Source organism: Elephas maximus, chromosome 14, assembly GCF_024166365.1.
Source record: "Elephas maximus indicus isolate mEleMax1 chromosome 14, mEleMax1 primary haplotype, whole genome shotgun sequence".
Taxonomy (NCBI): domain Eukaryota; kingdom Metazoa; phylum Chordata; class Mammalia; order Proboscidea; family Elephantidae; genus Elephas; species Elephas maximus.
Window position 1 is genome coordinate 46693152 of NC_064832.1, and position 20265 is coordinate 46713416.

The window sequence follows — 20265 nt, forward strand, 5'->3', positions numbered from 1 at the left end:
TTTCTGAGAAAGAAGGGCTACCCTCTTGTGCAGTTTTCTTCTATACAGGGGTTCAACCTATAAGTGTCCAGAAAGTATTAGGAGACATTATCTAACTTAGAATTCAGAAGCAAATTTTTAGCCTTAAAAATAAAGGTTGGATGAGTTCCAGTACTGTTGAATAAACACAGTTATCACTAGATTCAGTCTCTAATATAAAATACATGAAGTTAAATTGTATCTTTTATTTTACACTGTCTTTCAGTGAAGTTCCATTTCATGAGACCAGCATATGTTCATTTTTTAATTTTTAACCTGTTTTATTTTTCTACAAACTGAAAAGTCAGTTGCGGTATATGGTAGTATAATTGTTCCATTTTAATAGTCTATTTTTTCCCTTGTCCTCAGAGAGATCCTATGTAGGCCATTGCCAGATGTATCATTCTAGAGTATATTAATCAAGGACCTGAATGGGGTTGGCAACTCCTATGTGTCCAAAGAGCTGGGTCAGGATGTTTCTATAATCCCCTGATGAAGAGTAGAAGATACTGGCCTTTTGTGCTTTATCCACTTTAGTATTTTGTATTTTTTAACCACTTGATTGCTGCTCAATATAAACCTACTAAGTAGGACACACTTTTGTTCTAGTAGCTGAAAGTCTCAATTTTCCAGTTGAAGAGAATTTTTAGAAAAGCTTCCCATTGTCTGCAAGAAATGAAATCAAGTATGTTTGTCCTTTCCAAGGCAGTTAAAATCACATATATGGCGAAGAAAGGAAGTTTGAGTTATGTTTTCTCTATTGTAGGGTACCTGGTATAAAATAATGGCTCCATGCATGTTGATAATTTATGTTAAAAATTAAGTAGTCCTTACAAAGAAGGGACACGATCACTTTTAGTCTGCATGTAAATTATTACCTCTCTTTTGGCAATACTAGTTCAACTCCTTGCTTTTGAAATGCTGCTGGATAGGGATTTTCATATAAAATCATACAAATTAAAATTGATTTTACAGATAAATTGAGAGAAAGAGAGAGAGAAAATTTGTTTTATGAAAGTCTGTCTTCAGGGGAAATACATTTATTTACTCCCATTGTTTCAATGCAGATCAACCCATTTTTAAATTATAGCCTGCCAATTATTTTAATCATTTCTGAAGTAAAGTTAATTCTGAAATGGAAAATCAGACCAGTATGATGGAATACATGACTGCCATTTACTAAGTCTTTTACTTTGAGCAAACACCTTACATATATATCATCGCTGTGCTTACAGATAAAAACCTCTGTAGGGTCACTGTGAATCAGAATCGACTCAACGGCAATGGTTTTTTTTTTTTTTTTAGGTGTTACCTCATGTCACAGAAAAAGAGATTAAGACTGAGCAAACATTCTTCTAACTTAAGCCTCTGCTCTACCCGTGATATCTTCCTATTTCATACGAACTCAGACAATGGAGCAGAAATCCTGGGTTCTGGTTTAGTTTGCCAGTTTGTGATGTAGAGCAAGTCCCTTAAATTCTTTGGATTTCAAGATCTTTTTTTGAAATCCAAGACTAATGGCATCTCCCCCATCTTCTTTAGAGATTAAGTTCAAGTGAAGTATGAATACAATGTGTAAATTCTATAACTCCATACATACATGAAATTATTGAGAGTTGTTTTTCTTCACAAAAAAAAAGAAAAAGTAGGCAGTTGATTTTTATATTTTATTTGTAACTCTTTCCTTGGTTTTCCAAACCAGTTACTTTAACTTCCTACAGAAGTTAACAATTGATAAAAATACTTGCTATCTTGATTCTAAAATACTAAGAGAAAATTGCAGATGGTATAAATTATTTAAATCTTTAGTTTTAGAGAGCTAAATTTTGCTTTATTTTGCAATCCTTCAAAAAAGCAGAATTACAATTTCACATAAATTAATTGCATTTAGCCCTACCATTTTAAGAAAGGAAGCTATAGTAAATGAGTGGAGAAATGTACAAAAAGAGAATATTGACAGCAAATGTCAATTTAACTTCAAAATAGGTTATTTTAACAATATAAAATAAGAATATATCCTGTTGGCAAACAAATAAACTGAGTAAAAATAAATTGAACTATTTTTAAATATGTTAGAATTAATTAACCCTTTGCTATCTATTGTAAATTGTACCCAATAAAATATACTATAGTTTTCAAAGCATTAATAGTGGAATTAAAATTTACTTTTATCATTTGCTCTGGATAAAGGAAGGGGCTCTCTTTTTTAAGTTGTAAGATTTTATGCATTTTGAGTATTAACAACAGAGTTTACAAAGGAATTATGAACTGAAACACAACGGAGAAAACCCTTTTTTCTTTCTAAATGGCAATCAAACTGTTGAAGTTTTTATCTGTGTTATTAGAAGAGAGGAGTCAAATATTCCTCCAACATCCACATTTGATTGACATTCTCAACAATCAGATAATTGCCCACTTGGTTTGTCTTAAATAATTTTTTTTTTTTTTTTTGATTTTGCAGCAGATTTGAAGAAACCATTAGGAAATCCTTGAAGTGGGGTCATGTGCTTTTTTAAGGGGAGCGTACCATCATTTATGGAGACAATCTTCTATCCAGTTGGGTGCTTGGTTTCGGTTTTCAATTACCTCTCTCTTCACTGAGCTGCATTACTTGTTTTCATTAAGTGAAAACCTCATGAATTGAGGTTGGCATTTCACTCTTTCTGATCCTTCATGGCTATACAGAGTCGTTCTTATTTATTCATAAAATAAAATGGTTTTATGCAGATTGGCCATGTCGCAGAATGGTAATTTATCACATTTTTGCATGAACGCTTTGTGCTAGAAATCTAAGATGACTTACATTTTTTCCTGAAGAGATTATATAATTTTTAAAAGCTATTCTTTCAAATTGGCTTTAATGTATTTAACCTCTACTGTAGACAACTCATATAGAAAAAAAAGCAATCATATGGGCAAATAAAGAAAATGATGTTAAGAAGCCTAACGTCTCATATCCAACATGAGTAGCTTCTGTTCCCATGTTATCTGCTGTTTAGAGTTACTATAACAGAAGAACTATGAAACACCTCTTGATTAATGGTACTGCCTGGATAAGAATGACTGGTTTTATATATTCTGTAGAACTTTTATACAGCAGAGACAAAGGTTGAGTATTCTAGAATATTGTTTAAATAATCAGATAATATAAATAATGAATGCGAACTCATTATATTCTATGATTTTTAGAATATAAATACAGAATCTGAAGGTTTAACATCCTATTCCTACAGCTCAAAACAAAAGTGACTTTTTTTTGTTTACAAAGACTCTTGGAAAATGAGTAAGAAACAAAACCCCTACTCTGGAGTATTTTACATTAAATGAAATTTAGATTATTTTTGTTTATGAAATCAAATAGATAATAATTCTACTCTGGGTTTCTATCATTCTTCCAAATATATTAAAACATATTTTAATATCCCATAGTTTCCCAAGTTTTTTCCATGAATGACCAAGTCATAGCAGTGAAACACCTGAATTCAATCACAATGAACATCTATGGTCGTGATAGAATAGAAAAAAATGTGTTTTTTGGTGAAATATGGTAGACAGTGTTTCAGGAAATAAGGTTTTTTACCTTGCTCTGATGTATTTTGTGGTGTCATGCTTATCGAGTGTTCTGAACTGACTGGATTGATTGCATTCATAAAGAAAAAAATATATTTTAATTAACTGATTAATTTTTAAGGAAATAAAAATTATATATCCAAATGCTCATTTTAAGCACTATACTGGAAGATAACCTTGGGAACAAGCTGACTTTCCTTATTGCACGTTAAAGTTTAGGGAGAATGTACATGCCTAGAACCACACAGTTTTGGAGTAAAATCAGAGTTCAGATATTGATCTTTGAGGTTAACAAAGATCATATTGCTTCCTCTTAATCTTACTGGGAAACAGAGGCAGATTACAAAGTTTGAGCAATTATCCCTCCTCACGTAATTGAAAACAGCAAGTAGCAGCATATTGTGTTTTTCACAATTTAAATTACCAATTATGGCCACTTTATGATGAAATCCATTTAAACTATTGCACAGAAATCATTGAATAACGACCCCTCCGCCGGAAAAAAAAAAAAAAAATCCAACATATTGTCTTTCTGATGCTGAAGCTGATTCATTCAGGTCATAGAGCTGTGAGAATAATCTGGGATGATGCCTTGTAGAATGCCCTTGAACACTGCTAAAGCCGGCTTTCAGAGCTCCAGACCTTAAGTGAGCAGTCACCTTCATGTTCTGTAGCATATCCGCATGGAAAAAAAAAGTGATTTTCTGGAACCTTGTGCTTAATCAAAATGAAATACCAGCTAACCATTTCATGTCAACAATTCAAAGGAAAAAGTTGTGATTAGACTAGCCTTGACATCTTTTCCCCCCGCTCTGATTCAATTTTATGTAAACAGCTCCCTTTTGACAACTGTTTTGCTCAAGGCACAGATTTGAAGTATTAGAGATAATGGCAGATTTATTAGATTAACTTTCGCCAGGATCTTTTAGTGTCCCAGATAATTACTAGCCGTGATACATCTGAATGGTTTCGCTTTGTATTATTGTAATATGTTCATTCCCTAGTAGGCATTGATGTTGTGTCAACAGAGATATTACAAGGTCTATAGTTATGCTTCATTGAATTGCGTGTTCAAAGTTTTTCTTTTCCCTGTGAAATAATTTATATCTCTATTTTTTCTGTCCCAAAATTAAAAAAAAAGTAAGAGGTTATATTAATTTCCTGACTTTTTTAGAAACTATACTTTCAGACATCTTTGTAATTTTAATTATTGATCTGTCATTCTTTGACGACTGAAGTGAGCTCCACCAGACTCCCTTCATCAAATGAGCACATTACGTTGCTCGCTCCTATTTTGTATGATTAATTCAAATAGTCTCTTTGCATACTTACATTTTCATTCTGGCTCAAATGACTTTTTATCCTTCTTTTAGTTTTCAGTGTAATTCTTTTTTAACTGCTTTATCTGCTCTTAGATGTCTTACAAGGCATAGTTCTTATATCCCTTAATTTGATATAAAGATTTTTGATTAGCTTAACAGTTTATTTAGAGATTCCCATCTTCCTCCTAGTTTTGTTCATGGCAGTACCTATTGTTTCTCATGAAAGCACTAAAGAGTCTCTACCCCATTTTTTCTATTATACAAATGGAAAAAAAAAAAAAAAACTTCTTTTAAAACAGTCAATAAATATGTAAACAATCCAAATTTAAAATGAATAAAAATTCATATTATATTCCAGAAAAAAAAAAAAGGTTAAGGTTATTGAAACCAAATGAAATTTTTATTTGTTTTATTTTAAAAATGAGTTTTTAGAACAAATCAAATGATGCTAGAGTTGATCTTTCTCTGCCTCAAGGCAGGGTTTTCATATGCCAAGGTTTACTCAGAAAATCTGTTTTTCTGATGTCCAGCCATAATTACTAGTAGTGGCCGCTGTCACTTTCAAAATTGCCTGATTTGAACAGTGAATTAGGTGGTCACCATCTTACGTGTGATGAGAACAAAACAATATAAAAAGGAAAACAGACAGTTACATGTAGTTTGGAAAAAGAACTGGACTTTGGGATCAGAAGACTAATTTTTTTCTTGTCACTAACCCTTCTGGGTCTCAATTTTCTGATCTGAAAAATAAAGATGTTTTATTGCATAATCTCTAAAATTCCTCTCATCCCTAAAATATAAATTGTCTCACATAAGTAGATCTGCTGTGAGAGTCAAATGATACAAAGATCGCTTATTCCTATGAACAATGTCACAAGGAAAGGTGCTTAGATGGATATGTTTGATTTAAGGGAGGGCAGAATTGTGGGAGTATCTTGTTTGCTATGTTTGGAGTTAGGTTGATATATTCAAATGCTTTTGGAAAAATACAAAATAAAAACTTTAATATAACTGTCACTAAGTATGTGAGCAGTCAGTCATACACGTGAATACATGAACTAGATGCTAAGAAAAGTTCAGAACAAACAATTCTGAAAAGAGAGTTCTTTGGACAGTGTTCGATTAAGAGGAAAATATGAAGTACTTTTTTTCTGTGTCACCATTTCTATGAGCATCAATAAGCCGCATGTAAACAATGAATACAAATTCAGGCTATAAATAAATTTGTCTCATTAGTCCCTTAAAGTATTAAGATATGGTGGAAAAGTAATTGTCAAAAACAGAATTAGTTTATTAAAAAATCAGAGAAACAAAAACTAGCATCACTTTCCATAGTTTATTAAATTATCATGTTGGCACAGTGTTCCCTTTATTGCTTTCCTCTCTCTGTTTTATTTGTTGCATAAATTGAAGATATGGGCAGTGGTAGACATTAGAGTCCCTGCGTGGTACAAAGGGTTTATGCACTGGGCTGCTAACAGAAAGGTTGGAGAGCTAGAGTTCACTCAGGTGCTGCAGAAGAAGGACCTGGAGATCCTCTTCAGAAAAATCAGCCATCAAAAATGCTATGGCGTACATTTCTACTCTGGCACTCGTGGGGTCGCCACGAGTCAGAGTTGACTAGACAACAACTGGTATGGTAGACATGAGAAAGACATTTTAATCCCCCATCTGCTGCTAAATTGCAGGGTGACCCCAGGTCAAATCCCTTTACCTCTCCGGTATTGCTCAGATTTTCCCACTAAAAGATCTCTAAAGGCAGAGAGAGAAAATGTGTACCTATGGGCCCTGCAATGGCAGCTAGAGGTATTTGATTCTCATGTTTTAATTTTTAAATACCCATGATTTTGCTTTCTGTTTTACAATTTTATTATTTGTTTAGTGATTTTATCCTCCAGGGAAATGTGCCATGTTTATATTTGGTTTTGTGTACCCTTGCACAGATTCCTCTGTTAGAGAAGCATTGAAATTGATGAAATTCTGATTCCATTCATCACAGAAATGATCTAGAGGTAATGAGTAGTGTATTTATGACCTTTCCACTTCAGTGTAAATTAAAAAGATAATTTTATGTAAGTGACTCATTATATGCTTAAATTTGGGGTGACAAAATAATAAATACACTACTCTTTACCTCTAGATCATTTCTGTGATGAATGGACTTATTATATGCTTAAATTTGGGGTGACAAATATTATATATAGCCTACTAAAAACAACAGGCGTATGTTTTGCTTTGTGATGCTAAACGACCAGCCCAGATGCACTGGAAGCAACTCCTAAACATGGTGGCCCCACATGTGTCAGGGTAGAACGTTGCTCCATGAGGTTTTCAATAGCTGATTTTTCAGAAATAGATCTCCAGGCCTTTCTTCTGAGGCTCCTCTGGGTGGACCTGAAACTCCAGCCTTTTGGTTAGCAGCCAGGTTGGTCAACTGCGTGCACTACCTGGGGACCCCAATGCTAAAGCAAAGAGCTCCGATATGGATGACTTTCACATGCAAGAGTCTCCACATTCAAATTAAGTTTGTGTTCAAATTTTATTTAACTTTGTCTTGATTTGCCAATCCTGCCCTCACATTATAATGTTAGTGCTGTACATGAACTCTTTTAAATGCTTTACACACGTGTACTCATTTAACCCCTGTGAGAAGTCTATGACATTTTATCCATATTAATTATCCCCACTCTGCAGATAAGAAAGTGAAAGAACAGAGAAATTAAGAGAGTTGACTCAGAACACAGGTAATAACAGAGCAGGGATTAAGTGAGACTTTATTTAAATTTATGACAAATTTAATCCTTGCCTGCCCCAAGTATTCTAACTGCCAAACAATTTGTAGATTTGTTAAGAGTGGAGCGCTAGAGGTTAACATTTTCAATTCCCCAAACAAAGCAGGTAGTTAAGAGTCAAAGGCTGATATGGCCGCTCTCTGTTTGCCTTTGCTGCACTCTCTCTGAGTCTTAGAAGCATTCAGCAATGCTGCGCATAGCTGCACGTGGCAAAACAGGCACCTTCTGATTTATAAATGACCCACATACACAGAAGAACATCCTCCAGCCCTCATGGCTTTTGCCACATTCTGAATCCCTGCTGCTGACTCTGAGTTCAGAAGCATGAGAAGAAGGGAGTAACTCTTAGAAATCCTGGCGACCCCATGCGTGCAAATAGGACTGAGCACCATAGGGTTTTCAGTGGCTGATTTTTCAGGAGTGTTCTGCCAGACCTTTCTTCTGAGGTGACTCGGGGTAGGCTTGAACTAGCAACCTGTTTATTAGCAGCTGAGGGTATTAGCTCTTCACACCACCATGGACAACAATTCCATAATTCTCTCAGAATTTACAGAAAAAAAAAAAGACTCTTCCTTTGAACTTTGTTATGCTCTTTTTGACCAAAGACAGCCTGTCCTAAAAAAGGGGGAAACATTTATTAAAACCAGTTCACTCTCTGATTTGTGAAATTTTAATAAAAATGAACTGGTGGTGTAAAAACAAAATCAAACCAGACACATCCGTGCACATGTGCACACGGCCAACAAGTGCATGCACACAAGAACACACACACAAATATTAAAATTATAAAACAGTAAAATCATGGATACTTAAAAATCAAAACGTGAGAAGCAAATGCTTTTGCGGGGAAAGAAGCAGTGTGGCCATTGTCACCTGGGAGCCTGTCAGTGAACTCTTAGAAACAGGCATAATTGGGAATGCTGACAGGCTCCCAGGTGACAATGGCCACACTGCTTCTTTCCCCGCAAAAGCATTTGCTTCTCACGTTTTGATTTTTAAGTATCCATGATTTTACTGTTTTATAATTTTAATATTTGTGTGTGTGTTCTTGTGTGCATGCACTTGTTGGCCGTGTGCACATGTGCACGGATGTGTCTGGTTTGATTTTGTTTTTACACCACCAGTTCATTTTTATTAAAATTTCACAAATCAGAGAGTGAACTGGTTTTAATAAATGTTTCCCCCTTTTTTAGGACAGGCTGTCTTTGGTCAAAAAGAGCATAACAAAGTTCAAAGGAAGAGTCTTTTTTTTTTTCTGTAAATTCTGAGAGAATTATGGAATTGTTGTCCATGGTGGTGTGAAGAGCTAATACCCTCAGCTGCTAATAAACAGGTTGCTAGTTCAAGCCTACCCCGAGTCACCTCAGAAGAAAGGTCTGGCAGAACACTCCTGAAAAATCAGCCACTGAAAACCCTATGGTGCTCAGTCCTATTTGCACGCATGGGGTCGCCAGGATTTGGAACTGATTCAACAGAAACTTGTTTACTGGTTATGGGTTTATCAAGTCACATGAATTTGGATATGATTTAATCGGCTTGCCTTTAGGCACAACATATGCCATATATGAAAAGCTTAACATTACAGAAAGTTTTCTTTAGACAGGAAAAGCCTATAGGCAATTTGTGGACATAGAGAACTTTTGGGAGTAGCAAATAAGCCAAGGCGATATTCAAAGAAAGTTTAATAAATTGAGGGGTGTGAGATGGAGGGTTAATTGGAGGGAAGATGAAAAAAAGGAAGGGAGATTGGAGGTGGGAGCAAAAACAAACTCCTATTTCATGTATCTTTATAGAATCACTTCTATGTCCTAGAAGGAGGCAGCTAGCTCAGTTCCTCCTCACTTCTTATTATGTTTTATTGGTGCTTATTGCTAGGACTTCAAATTAAAGCCAGTACTAATATTCCAAGTACTCTAGTTCAGCCACCTTATGAGTTTAGCAGGTTTTTGTAAACTCAACTAAGAATCTATTTCTCCTTGACCTTTTTATGTTCAAAAACACGTTTTGAATTCCCAAAGTCAGAGTAATGAATAAACTGTCCAAACACAACTCTGTAATTGCGGAATATGTATTAGCTCAGTATTTTTGCATGCATAGCCCACTAGTGATATTTGCTTTCTGTCATAATAAGACAGTTGATTTATCTTTTCCTTTTTACCATCATTGTTACTGTTGTTAAGTTAGAGAAATTCACAGAGACATTTTCAGTAGGATTTATTTCTGACTTGGTTGGATATTTTTATACTCTTAGATACCTGTCCTCTGATTTCAAGTCTAAAATGAATGAGAATTCAGCTATGTAAGTTTGTAGTCTCTGAAATTTAATCACAACCCAGCCTGTACCTGTCAGCCTGCCGTTTTGTTTTGACATCAAAATAAAAGGGTTTAAATGATTTTCCTCTCTCGTTAGCCATCGTCAAGGATAATGATGATTACATGACTTATTATGCCTTCATGACTTTTCGATACGCATTACATATTACAAAATCCATTCACTAAAACAGTTTAGAATCCAACAGAAATTATTATAGACAACCAAAAATGTACCAAGCCTTTTTTTTCCCTTTCATAGTTCTGATAATATAATTTTTTTTTGATAGCTAACTTGCATCATTTTTCAAAGTTGACATGATTGTTAATAGCCAAATATCAGAAAAAAGTTTAACTTCATAGCTGTTCCCTATTGAAATGACTGGCGAGGTGACTCAAATTCTCACCAAGAACCTCTGAAACCTAAGATGTAGGCACAGTACTTGGAAGACAGTATTTGAAAGAAAAAGAGCAGGGGGTAATTTACTATACTGCAATACAGCCTGCATTGATTTGTCATTCAAATAAACTGAAATAACAGAAAGGAAAGATTCTGCTGTGAACAATATCACAAAACTCTAAGAGATTATTTTCTTTCATTTGTGTTTAAGATATTGTTGTGCATTTTTACACACCATTAGGCTCAATCACTTTGCTGAATGTTATTTAAGTTGGCTGGATCAGTCTTAAGCTGTTGATTTGCTAAGGGTGCATGGATGAGCAACAACCTATACTGATTATAGTATTGTATAATGTAGGCTTTTTTTTTTTTCCGATCTTCTTAGGCAGTTTCATAATGGACCAGTTAAGAGATTTGACAAATTATTTAACATCTAATCTCCCCACCCCCGCCAACTTCTGTTTTCTTTCATCTAGGAAGAATATCAGAGAAAAATTGTGATTTAATATTTATATATTTAGACATAGCACCCAAAAGGAACAGCATGTGCATGTGTATATGTATGGGTGCTAAATTGGCTTTAAAATGTCTTTGTTAATCATGCATACAGCTATTGCTAACGTACAGTATATTTTGGCAAAATGTGTTTCTGCTTTGTTTTTTCAATTAGATGAAAAATGTAGTGAAACATCTATCAATAAATGCATGAAAATGGAATATTTTTAATGTTGAAGCATTCCTTCTCTCAAAAAGCAGAAAAATGTAGTAATGTATGCTTTTCGATAATGCTGTCTGTGGATTGGAATCATCCATCCACCTTAAGTTTCTAAGAATATAGACATGCTTGACGCCATATTGACAAATACACAGATATGCTTCCCCTTTATAAGAGATTATTCTTGACCGTTAATCCAAATACCCATGCCCATACCTAAAGTTAAACATTTTGTGTAATAACCTGTATATGTGGAAAGTACAAGCAAAGTCGCCCATGCAGATAGTACAAAAAATGTGATTACTACGCGTAAAAATCAAGCATAATACAAACTGAAAAGAGAAGCCTCAACAGTCTTTAGAATGAAAGACTGAAGAGCTATTAATCTGCAGGCATTTTGAGAAAATGTTCTATTTCAAAATAATATGATTTGAAACACTCTTACGTATTCGTGTGTGTATAATATGCAAATACACACACGCAAATGCACACACACGCACATTTACTGGGTGCTTTCAGTCGAGTCTTATAGTCAGTGACACCAGTTTTACTTGCATATGTACTTATCCCTTTTGCCAAGTTTAGCTTATTTATGAGCCATCATATCAGATAAAAAATTAGTTTAGTCATTTTAATCTTGTCTTAAGTTTCCCTAACCTACTTTCCAATTTGCCCCATTGTTGTTTTCAACAACATTTTAATGCTACCTGGGTATTTTATATTTTGAAGTTTATTTTTTGTCAGCCGTTTTCTTTCCAATTTGGATCGGATATATTTTATTTGAACAAAAGCATTCTGCACTTTGTGACTCTGATTGTACTATTTAAAAACTACGAGATATTTTGTATAGATCTAAAATATGTTAGATATTGATTATGGGGTTCAGATTAATATGTGCATGCAAAGTACCTTTTACATACTAAAATGGTCAGTGGATTGAAAAAAAAATCCAATTGCTGGTAGGATAGAAAATTTAAGAGTATTGTGTCTAATGCAGAGAAGACAAATGAGTCTTGTAAGAATAAAAATGAATGAAAATTGCAGACTAAAAGCTTTTCCTCATATGTCTGGTGAGAACGACAGTGTCCCTTCAGAAGAACAGCATTGTAACAAGGTGACATACAGATTAATTATTTTTTCTTTCCCTCAACAAATACTCTGTATGTTTTGTCTTCTCTTTGCTTTGTTAAATATCACAATAGCGTCGTTTAAACATGAGCCTGAGGCAGACTTCTTTTCAGGTGTTTCCATCTGTTGTGGGAGTATACTTTAAGAATAGGAGAGAAACATGCACAAATTAAACATAAAGCTAGGGGGAAACAAAAAAATGAAAGAAACATCTGCAAAGCAACAGTGCAAAAAAGTATTTAAGCTGCCTGTTATTAACGATTCAACCTGTTTTACATTGGAATCCTGCATATTTACTTTCCGGGGAAGGGGAAACAACAGATGTTGATTAAAGGCTGAAAATAAGAAAATTAAACTATTTTAAAAATAAAGCTGCTCTTGCTCACCAGCAGGCATTTTTTTGGCAAGGCTTTTAGACATGAATCGATATCTCATAATTATTGCACACTTTGATAACATTAATGCAAAACAAAATGTTCTTTCTTTTTTTAATTTTAAAGGTTAATCAAGTTTTGCAAATCCATGATGTACCTAAGCTGGAGGGTTCATAAGAAAATACTTAACTATGTTTCTTAATTTTGTATTAGATAAATGTCTTATCAGGTAAAGGGGTAGTTGTTGATGGGCCAAGATGGCAGACTAGTCAGATGCACCATGCACCCCGTCTATAGCAAAGACCCCAGAAACTAAGGGAAATAGATTCAGATGACAGTCCTGGAACCCTGAGCATCAAATGGAAGGATAAAGAATCAGATCAAACACTGATTGGAAAAAAGAAATGAATGTGAACAGCGAACGAGGAAAGCTATGGAACAGAGGTGCCCAGCCAGCTGGCCTGGTACAATGTACACATCTTGAGGCAAACCCAGCAGTGATCCTGGGAGAGGAGCACAGGAGGGCAACTTCACTGCTTTCCCACTAGGAGACAGAGAAAGTTTGTAGACATGTCTGGAGTGAACCAAGTGAGCAGAACATAAAAGGATCTAAGGGGAAAAAGTACAAGGAGGACAAGAGCTCCAGAGATCTTGAAGCCCACAGAAGGGGAGGGTGAAGAGATCTGGAAGCAGGACTGCTCACCAGCGGTGGTTCCTGACTATTAAGGTGGGTGGTGCATGTGAAGTGGTACACCTGGAGCGTCAGCAAGAGATCCCTCACCTGAGTAGACTCTGGGTAGCACCCCCGCACCCGTACACTGTATCAGGACCATGTCTGATTGCTGGCTGCAGCCACCAGAAGGTGCCCTGGTACCATCAACCAGTGACCAGAGGAGCAGGCTCCCCAACCATCCTCCTCCCTGGTGACTAGCAGCACAAGGACCTCCTACCCCTGTCTCCCCACCTATTGAGGCATGAGTCCCCCCTCCCCACAATTCCAGCCTTGCCTGCAACCCTTCCCCACCTCATCCACCTGACTCGAGCAGAGGGGAGCACCTCGCACATGACTGATTGCCAGCCCCTACCCTCCTGGCCCAGGCTGTGGAGAAGCCCCATGCTTACACCTGGTTGCCAGCTGGCCCCCACCCACCCAGACCAACTGGCAGGGAGACCCCTGTGCATGCATCAGGTTACCCACTACCCTCGACTCATCTGGGCCAAGCCGAGGGGACTGGCCTATCCACACCCTGTCACTCACTGGCCCCCACCTGCTGGGCCCAAGCCATGGGGAGTGCATCGCATGCACACGTGGTCACCCACGGGCCCTTGTCCACGCTGGCCTAGTAGTAGGGAGCACCCCACACAGGCACATGGTTACTTGCCTGCCTGGACCCACCCTCCCACTAGAATCCAGGGTCAGATATACTCAAGAGTAGTTGTCCTGCCCATCTCACCCTCAGCTGCCGCCTACAACCACAACCAACAAACAGAGACCCACACTCACACTGCCAGCCACTGTTTTGCTCAGCTAGAGCGTTATTGAAGAAGAACAAAGTAGGAAGCCTCACACTTTCTCATCTCAGAACCTACTGTTAGGCAAAACAGCTTGGTACTGGTACAACAACCGAAACATAAAACCAATAGAACAGAATTAAGAACTCAGAAGTAAATCCATCCAGCTATGGACAGTTGATCTTTGACAAAGGGTTGAAATCTATTAAATAGGGGAGAGATAGTCTCTTTAACAAATGGTGGGCAAAACTGGATATCCATTTGCAGAAAAATGAAACAGGATCCTTACCTCACGCCACACCCAAAAACTACATGAAGATGGACCAAAGATCTAAATGTAAAACTTAAAACTATAAAGATCATGGAAGAAAAAATAGGGGCAAGCCTAAGAGCCTAAAATGTGGGCTATCAAGACTATCAAGAATAATTAAAAATGAACAAACAGAAGAAGATAAACTAGACAACTGGGACTTTCTAAAAATTAAATACTTATGCACATCAAAAGACTTGATTAAAAGAGTAAGAGAACCCATAGACTTTGGAAAAAAAAATTATTAATAGTATATCCAACAAAGGACTAATCTCTAAAATTTATAGAAAACTTCAACACCTCAACAATGAGAAAACAAACAATCTAATTAAAAAAAAAAATGGGCAAAGGGCATGAACAGACACTTCACCAAAGAAAATATTCAGGAGGCCAACAAATGCATGAAGAGATGCTTTTGATCATTAGCCGTTGAACCAAAAAAACCAAACCCTGTGCCGTCGAGTTGATTCAGACTCATAGCAACACTATAGGACAGAGGAGAACTGCCCCATAGTTTCCAAGGAGCACCTGGCGGATTCAAACTGCCGACACTTTGGTTAGCAGCCATAGCACTTAACCACTATGCCACCAGAGTTTCCATTAGAGAGATGCAAATCAAAACTACAATGAGCTACCATCTCACCCCATAATAATAGCAATGATTTAAAAAAGGAAAAAACAACAAATGCTAGCAAGGTTGTGGGGAGATTAGAATATAAAATGGTACAACCACTGTGGAAAATGTTATGGCCCTTTCCTAAAAAGCTAGAAATAGAAATACCATACGATCCAGCAATCCCACTTCTAGGTAAATATCCTAGAGAAATAAGAGCTGTGACACAAATGGACATATGCATACCCATGTTCATTGCAGCATTATTCATAATAGCAAAAATATGGAAACAACCTAAGTGTCCATCAGTGGAAGTATGGATAAACAAACTGTGGAACATACACACAATGGAATACTTCACAATGTTAAAAAATAATGATAAATCTGCAAAACATCTGGAAACATGGATAAACATGGAGGACTTTATGCTGAGTGAAATGAATCAATTATAAAAGGACAAATGTTGCATGAGACCATTATTATAAAAAGTCAAGGTTGGGAGGGGGAAAGGAAGGAAAATCACTAACTAGATAGTAGACATGTATTAACTTTAGTAAAGGGAACGGCAAAATGCAATAGGGAGAAAGCACAACATGACCAGGGCAAAAGGAAGACGCTAGAAGCTATGTAAGAGTAATAGGCAACAATGATAAACACTATTATATATACAATCCTGTAGCAACAGTAATAACAGACAATAATTTATAAGTAGATACATAGGCAGACATGTAAGGTGAACATATGTGGGATGGCACCTGGGAGTACATCCACGAGTGTGTTTAAGTTTGAGGGTGAACATTTCTACATGCGTATTTTTATATACTACAAATATATTCATGTATATGATAGAGCACACAGGGGCATGGTCATGAAAGCTTCTTAGCTGTAACCAAACATCTCAAGGGATGGAAGCACTGGACTTGAGGGCTTAGGATGATGGCTTTGGGGGACATCTAGGTGAATTGGAATAACATAGTTCATAAAGACAATGTTCTACATCCTACCTTGGTGAGTAGCGACTAGGGTCTTAAAAGCCTGCAAGCTTTTAAGATCCAACTATTGGTCTCTTCCTGTATGGACCAAAGAAGAATGAAGAAAACCAAAGACTCAAGAAACAGTTCAAAGGTCTAATGGACCACGTGAACCACAGCCTCCACTAGTATGAGACCAGAAGAATTAAATGGCTCCCAGCTACCACTACCAACCTCTCTGACCAGGAGCAGCATAGAAGATCCTGGACAGAGCGGAAGAAAAATGTAGAACAAAATTCAAATTCATAAAAAAGTGCAAATTTACTGGTCTGACAGAGACTATTAGACTATGGGGGTTAGATACTCTTCAGACTTGGAACTGAACCCACTCCCAGAGAACACCTCTCAGCCAAACAATAGACAGGCCTATAAGAGTACAATAATGTCTGTGAGGAAGGTGCACCTCAGAACAATCAACAGTAGGAGAAAAAAAGGGCAGCATTTGCCTAAAAGTATAGTCCAGAAGGCAGGAAGGGGCAGGAGAGCTGGGAGAATGGAAACAGGGAACCCAAGGAGGAAGAGGAGAGAGTGCTGACACCATTGAGGGGACTGCAGCCAATGTCATGAATCGAGCTGTGTATGAATTGTTGAATGGGAAGCCTATTTGCTCTGTAAACTTTCATTGCTTATTTACATCTTCTACGAACTATTGCAGAAAGCTATTTCTTTTATTCAGGATAAATGAATGCATCATCATCAGCAGAGTACTTTCCCCACTAACTTAGGGATTCATACTTTATGTTGTTTCTAACTCAAACTGAAATACCCAAAAAACTGATTTTCTTCCAATAACACTATACCTTATACGTTCGGGGAAATATAAACAACCATGTTTTTTAGGGATTGATCATTCTTAGGAGATTTTAATATAAAAATTGATATCAGTAGAGAGAAGAATTCATGATTCAATTGGCCCTCCCCCTCTTTTTTTTTTCTTCCCACTTTGGCTTTTTCTATTTGTTAACTAAAAATGTTTTATTTTTCAAGCATTCCCGACTTTGCTTTCCTTTGCTATCCTCACCCTACACACCATCACAAGTAGACTTCAGTCTGTTGAGCTGCTTCCTCCAGGTGAGCAATTTCTTCGTCTGCTAGCTTTCTTCTCTGTGATCCGCATTTTACTTGTTAGATGATGACACTCGAAAGACTATACAAACAGATGCCATGAAGAACTTAGAGACTTTATTTTTTCAAAGGGAAATAGCATAGTAAGTAAGAACATTGAAGATTTTAAATGCATTTTGTTTTCAAGGGCAGGTGATCTTAAATGTCGAGGGAATTATTAAAAAATATAATTTACCCTGTTACATCTGCATTGATGCTACCAGTATTTCAGGAATAGTTGTGAATTGTTAAGGATTGAAAAAGAGACTCTAAATATTCATTTATACCAGGGGCTTCCAGATTTATTATTCTTAAGTGAGTTTAAGTAGCTCAACTCTGAAATATTTAATATAAAAAAAAATCTACCACTTTATTTCTCTTTGAGGATAATTTAGAAAAATCTAAGGAAGAAATTGATGTAATGGAAAGGGGGCTGGTACAGGGAAGGTAGACTTGATTATTTCCTTTTGGTGTAAATTGTGGGTGTTTTAATCTGAAGGACTATGTTTCATCTGAGAAACTGGATTCACCAAATTCCTCTTTCCTTTTGGATGGCCACCCTCCATTTAGATAAATGTAATTTTGTGGTAATACATTAAATACATCTTTAAAAATTACTTTTAAAATCTCCACACATTACCCTAATATGTATTCCTAAAGGCAAAGCAGAATCAAATACATATTAATCACAATAGTCGGTGAGCTCAACACCAGAGTTCTCTAAATTTGATAAATTTGGCCAGTATACTCTAATGTCTATTTTGGGATATAGTTTAAATAATCTGTGAGAACACATTGACCTTTGAGATAACTCGAGTAAGTGAAAGGCAGAAGGATTATCAACCTTAGGTGAAATTTAACTCACCGCATTATATCATATACAGGCCAAGTCTCTGGATCATCTGAATGTATTTGAGAGATTTCATTTGTTTCTGGACAGTTTAATGTCTACTTCAGGGAAACACAAGTCAATGGAGAAAATGATTATATCAAGTTGTTGCTGTGCTTCAAAAATACACATGTATGTTATAGCAATCTAAGAATTACTGTTAATTTAATCGGTGTTCGTTTATTTATGCCGGAAAAAGAGAATAAGCTGAATTATTTTTTGTTGTGGAAATGAATGGAAATTGGAGAAAAAAGTACCTATGAACGCCTTAAACAGATAATGTCAGAGTTAGGAAAATTATAATTGTCCTTCATTTTGGGGGGGGTTAGGTGGACAGTTTGATTACACACACGTACACATTTGTATACATTTTTTCACTGTTGTCCTTAAGTAGTTGTGACTTTACACTCAAAATTTTGATCAGTTTTAAAAAAGTTTTATTGTTGAACTCTGTAAAAATTAAATTCAAAGATGACATGTAATCATAAGTTGTTTTGCTTTCAGAATGTGAATTTTATACGATATTCCCTGTGTTCTGAAAGATATATCTCTCTGGCTGACATTTGTTTTTGTTTCTGCACATGTACATGAGGACGTTCACTGACACATGTGCACGTAAATACACACGCACCTGTGCTTATCTGGGGCCATTTACCAATTTGAAACACTGAGCTGCCAGGGAGTTGTGATCGAGCACCAGGAAAACCAGGAGCTGTTGTTAGGTGTATTAGGCCTTTATTTTCATAACCACTAAATGGTCCTAGAAGATTTTTGTCATTAATTAAGTGAGACGGGAACCTTCCATTCATTTTCATCGTGCGTGTGTGTGTGTGTGTATCATGTTTACAAAAGGTATATGCATAAGTATATGCATGCTTGCTTTTTAGTTGTATTTTTTGTTGATAGTTATCTGACAAAACTGGAAATATCTTGATTTTTCAAAAATTTTATATTTTCTTTATTTAACGTATCAAGATAGTGAAGTTTGTCAACACTTTCTATTGACATATATGCTGTAATAAAACTCTTCAATTGAGAACTGAGTTGTTAGAGCTAACTTAATATAATCCTTTTCTATTTGTGTATTTCTGTTTTTCATTATTTTATTGTAAGATAATTATTTTCTTTACAAACATATCATATACTCATTTTTTTATGGGTGTTATAAAATAATCAGAATAACCATATATTTTTCTTTTGGCTGAAATCCCTGTTGCTTCCCAAATATATGGTTTATGTAGATACAACCCTTTTCATGTTTTATGGGTAATAAGTAGATCAATACAATAAATTATATATGTGAGAATATGTGTTTTGTATATAAATGCTAAATCTCACATGCATCATTTATATTTGCGGTGTTATAGAAAATTATGTGCAGACGTATTTGTTTTTAACAACAAAACAACCATGACCAAAAAGAAAAGAAACCTAGATAGAAAATTTCTATTTGCCAGAGACTACTAATCTAATAATTTTTCCATTTTGCAATAAGACTTAGAATAGTGCTCACATTTATAACAATTTGCTAGATAATTTTCCTTTGTAATCATATATTTTTTATCTCAATAAATTAACATCAAAATAAATGTCTTATTAAACTTTAATCAAATCAAATAGTTAAATTTTATTCCATTTCTGATTGCACCTGGGATTTTAATACTGGCTAATTTTAGGCCAGAGAACAAACTCATCAGGACGTGAAAAAATTAAGGCTGGTGTGATGCTTTCTCAAAAATCAACTTTGTTCTCTATTTTGAGCAGAGACTTTTTGATCCCAATTATGTGGCCTGTAGAAGGTTCTATAGTCTCCGATTGATTTATATAATCGTAATTCACTTAAAGGAATTTTAGGGTTTAGTTAGAAAATTGCTGCTATTTTCCTAGAGATTACAAAGAGATTTGCTGTGAAAGCAGATGTATAAACATTGACTTGATAGAATTTAAGTTTATTTTTTCTTTTATGCTAGAACGGCCTAGAAATGTATTTTCTGGTTATATAGACCTGAACAGCTACCTTTTTGTGTGTGTCTTTTTAAAGAAGATACAATAGGTTTGCACTTATGTTTTTTGTTATATTTTTTCTTTGGAAAACAATATAGATATTGATTAGGCAGTCTCATCCAATCTCCTGTCTTATTTGATGTAAGGACAATTTCAGTGCCAGGTACAAAACT

The 20265-nt window shown here is 35.7% G+C and overlaps 1 protein-coding gene across 4 annotated transcripts in view; it reads left to right on the top strand.

The window, feature by feature from the left end:
* Window positions 1–20265, top strand: part of PCDH17 (protocadherin 17) — a 112810-nt gene that overhangs the window by 71511 nt on the left and 21034 nt on the right. The window contains exon 4 of one of the 4 annotated variants that reach the window (XM_049852970.1): window positions 1324–1685. The exons of the other annotated variants lie outside the window; for them this stretch is intronic. Within the exon in view, the coding sequence (XP_049708927.1) occupies window positions 1324–1355 (32 nt within the window). The 3' untranslated portion in view covers window positions 1356–1685. Of the gene's footprint in view, window positions 1–1323; window positions 1686–20265 lie in introns of those variants that run through there. 4 annotated transcript variants of the gene reach the window in all.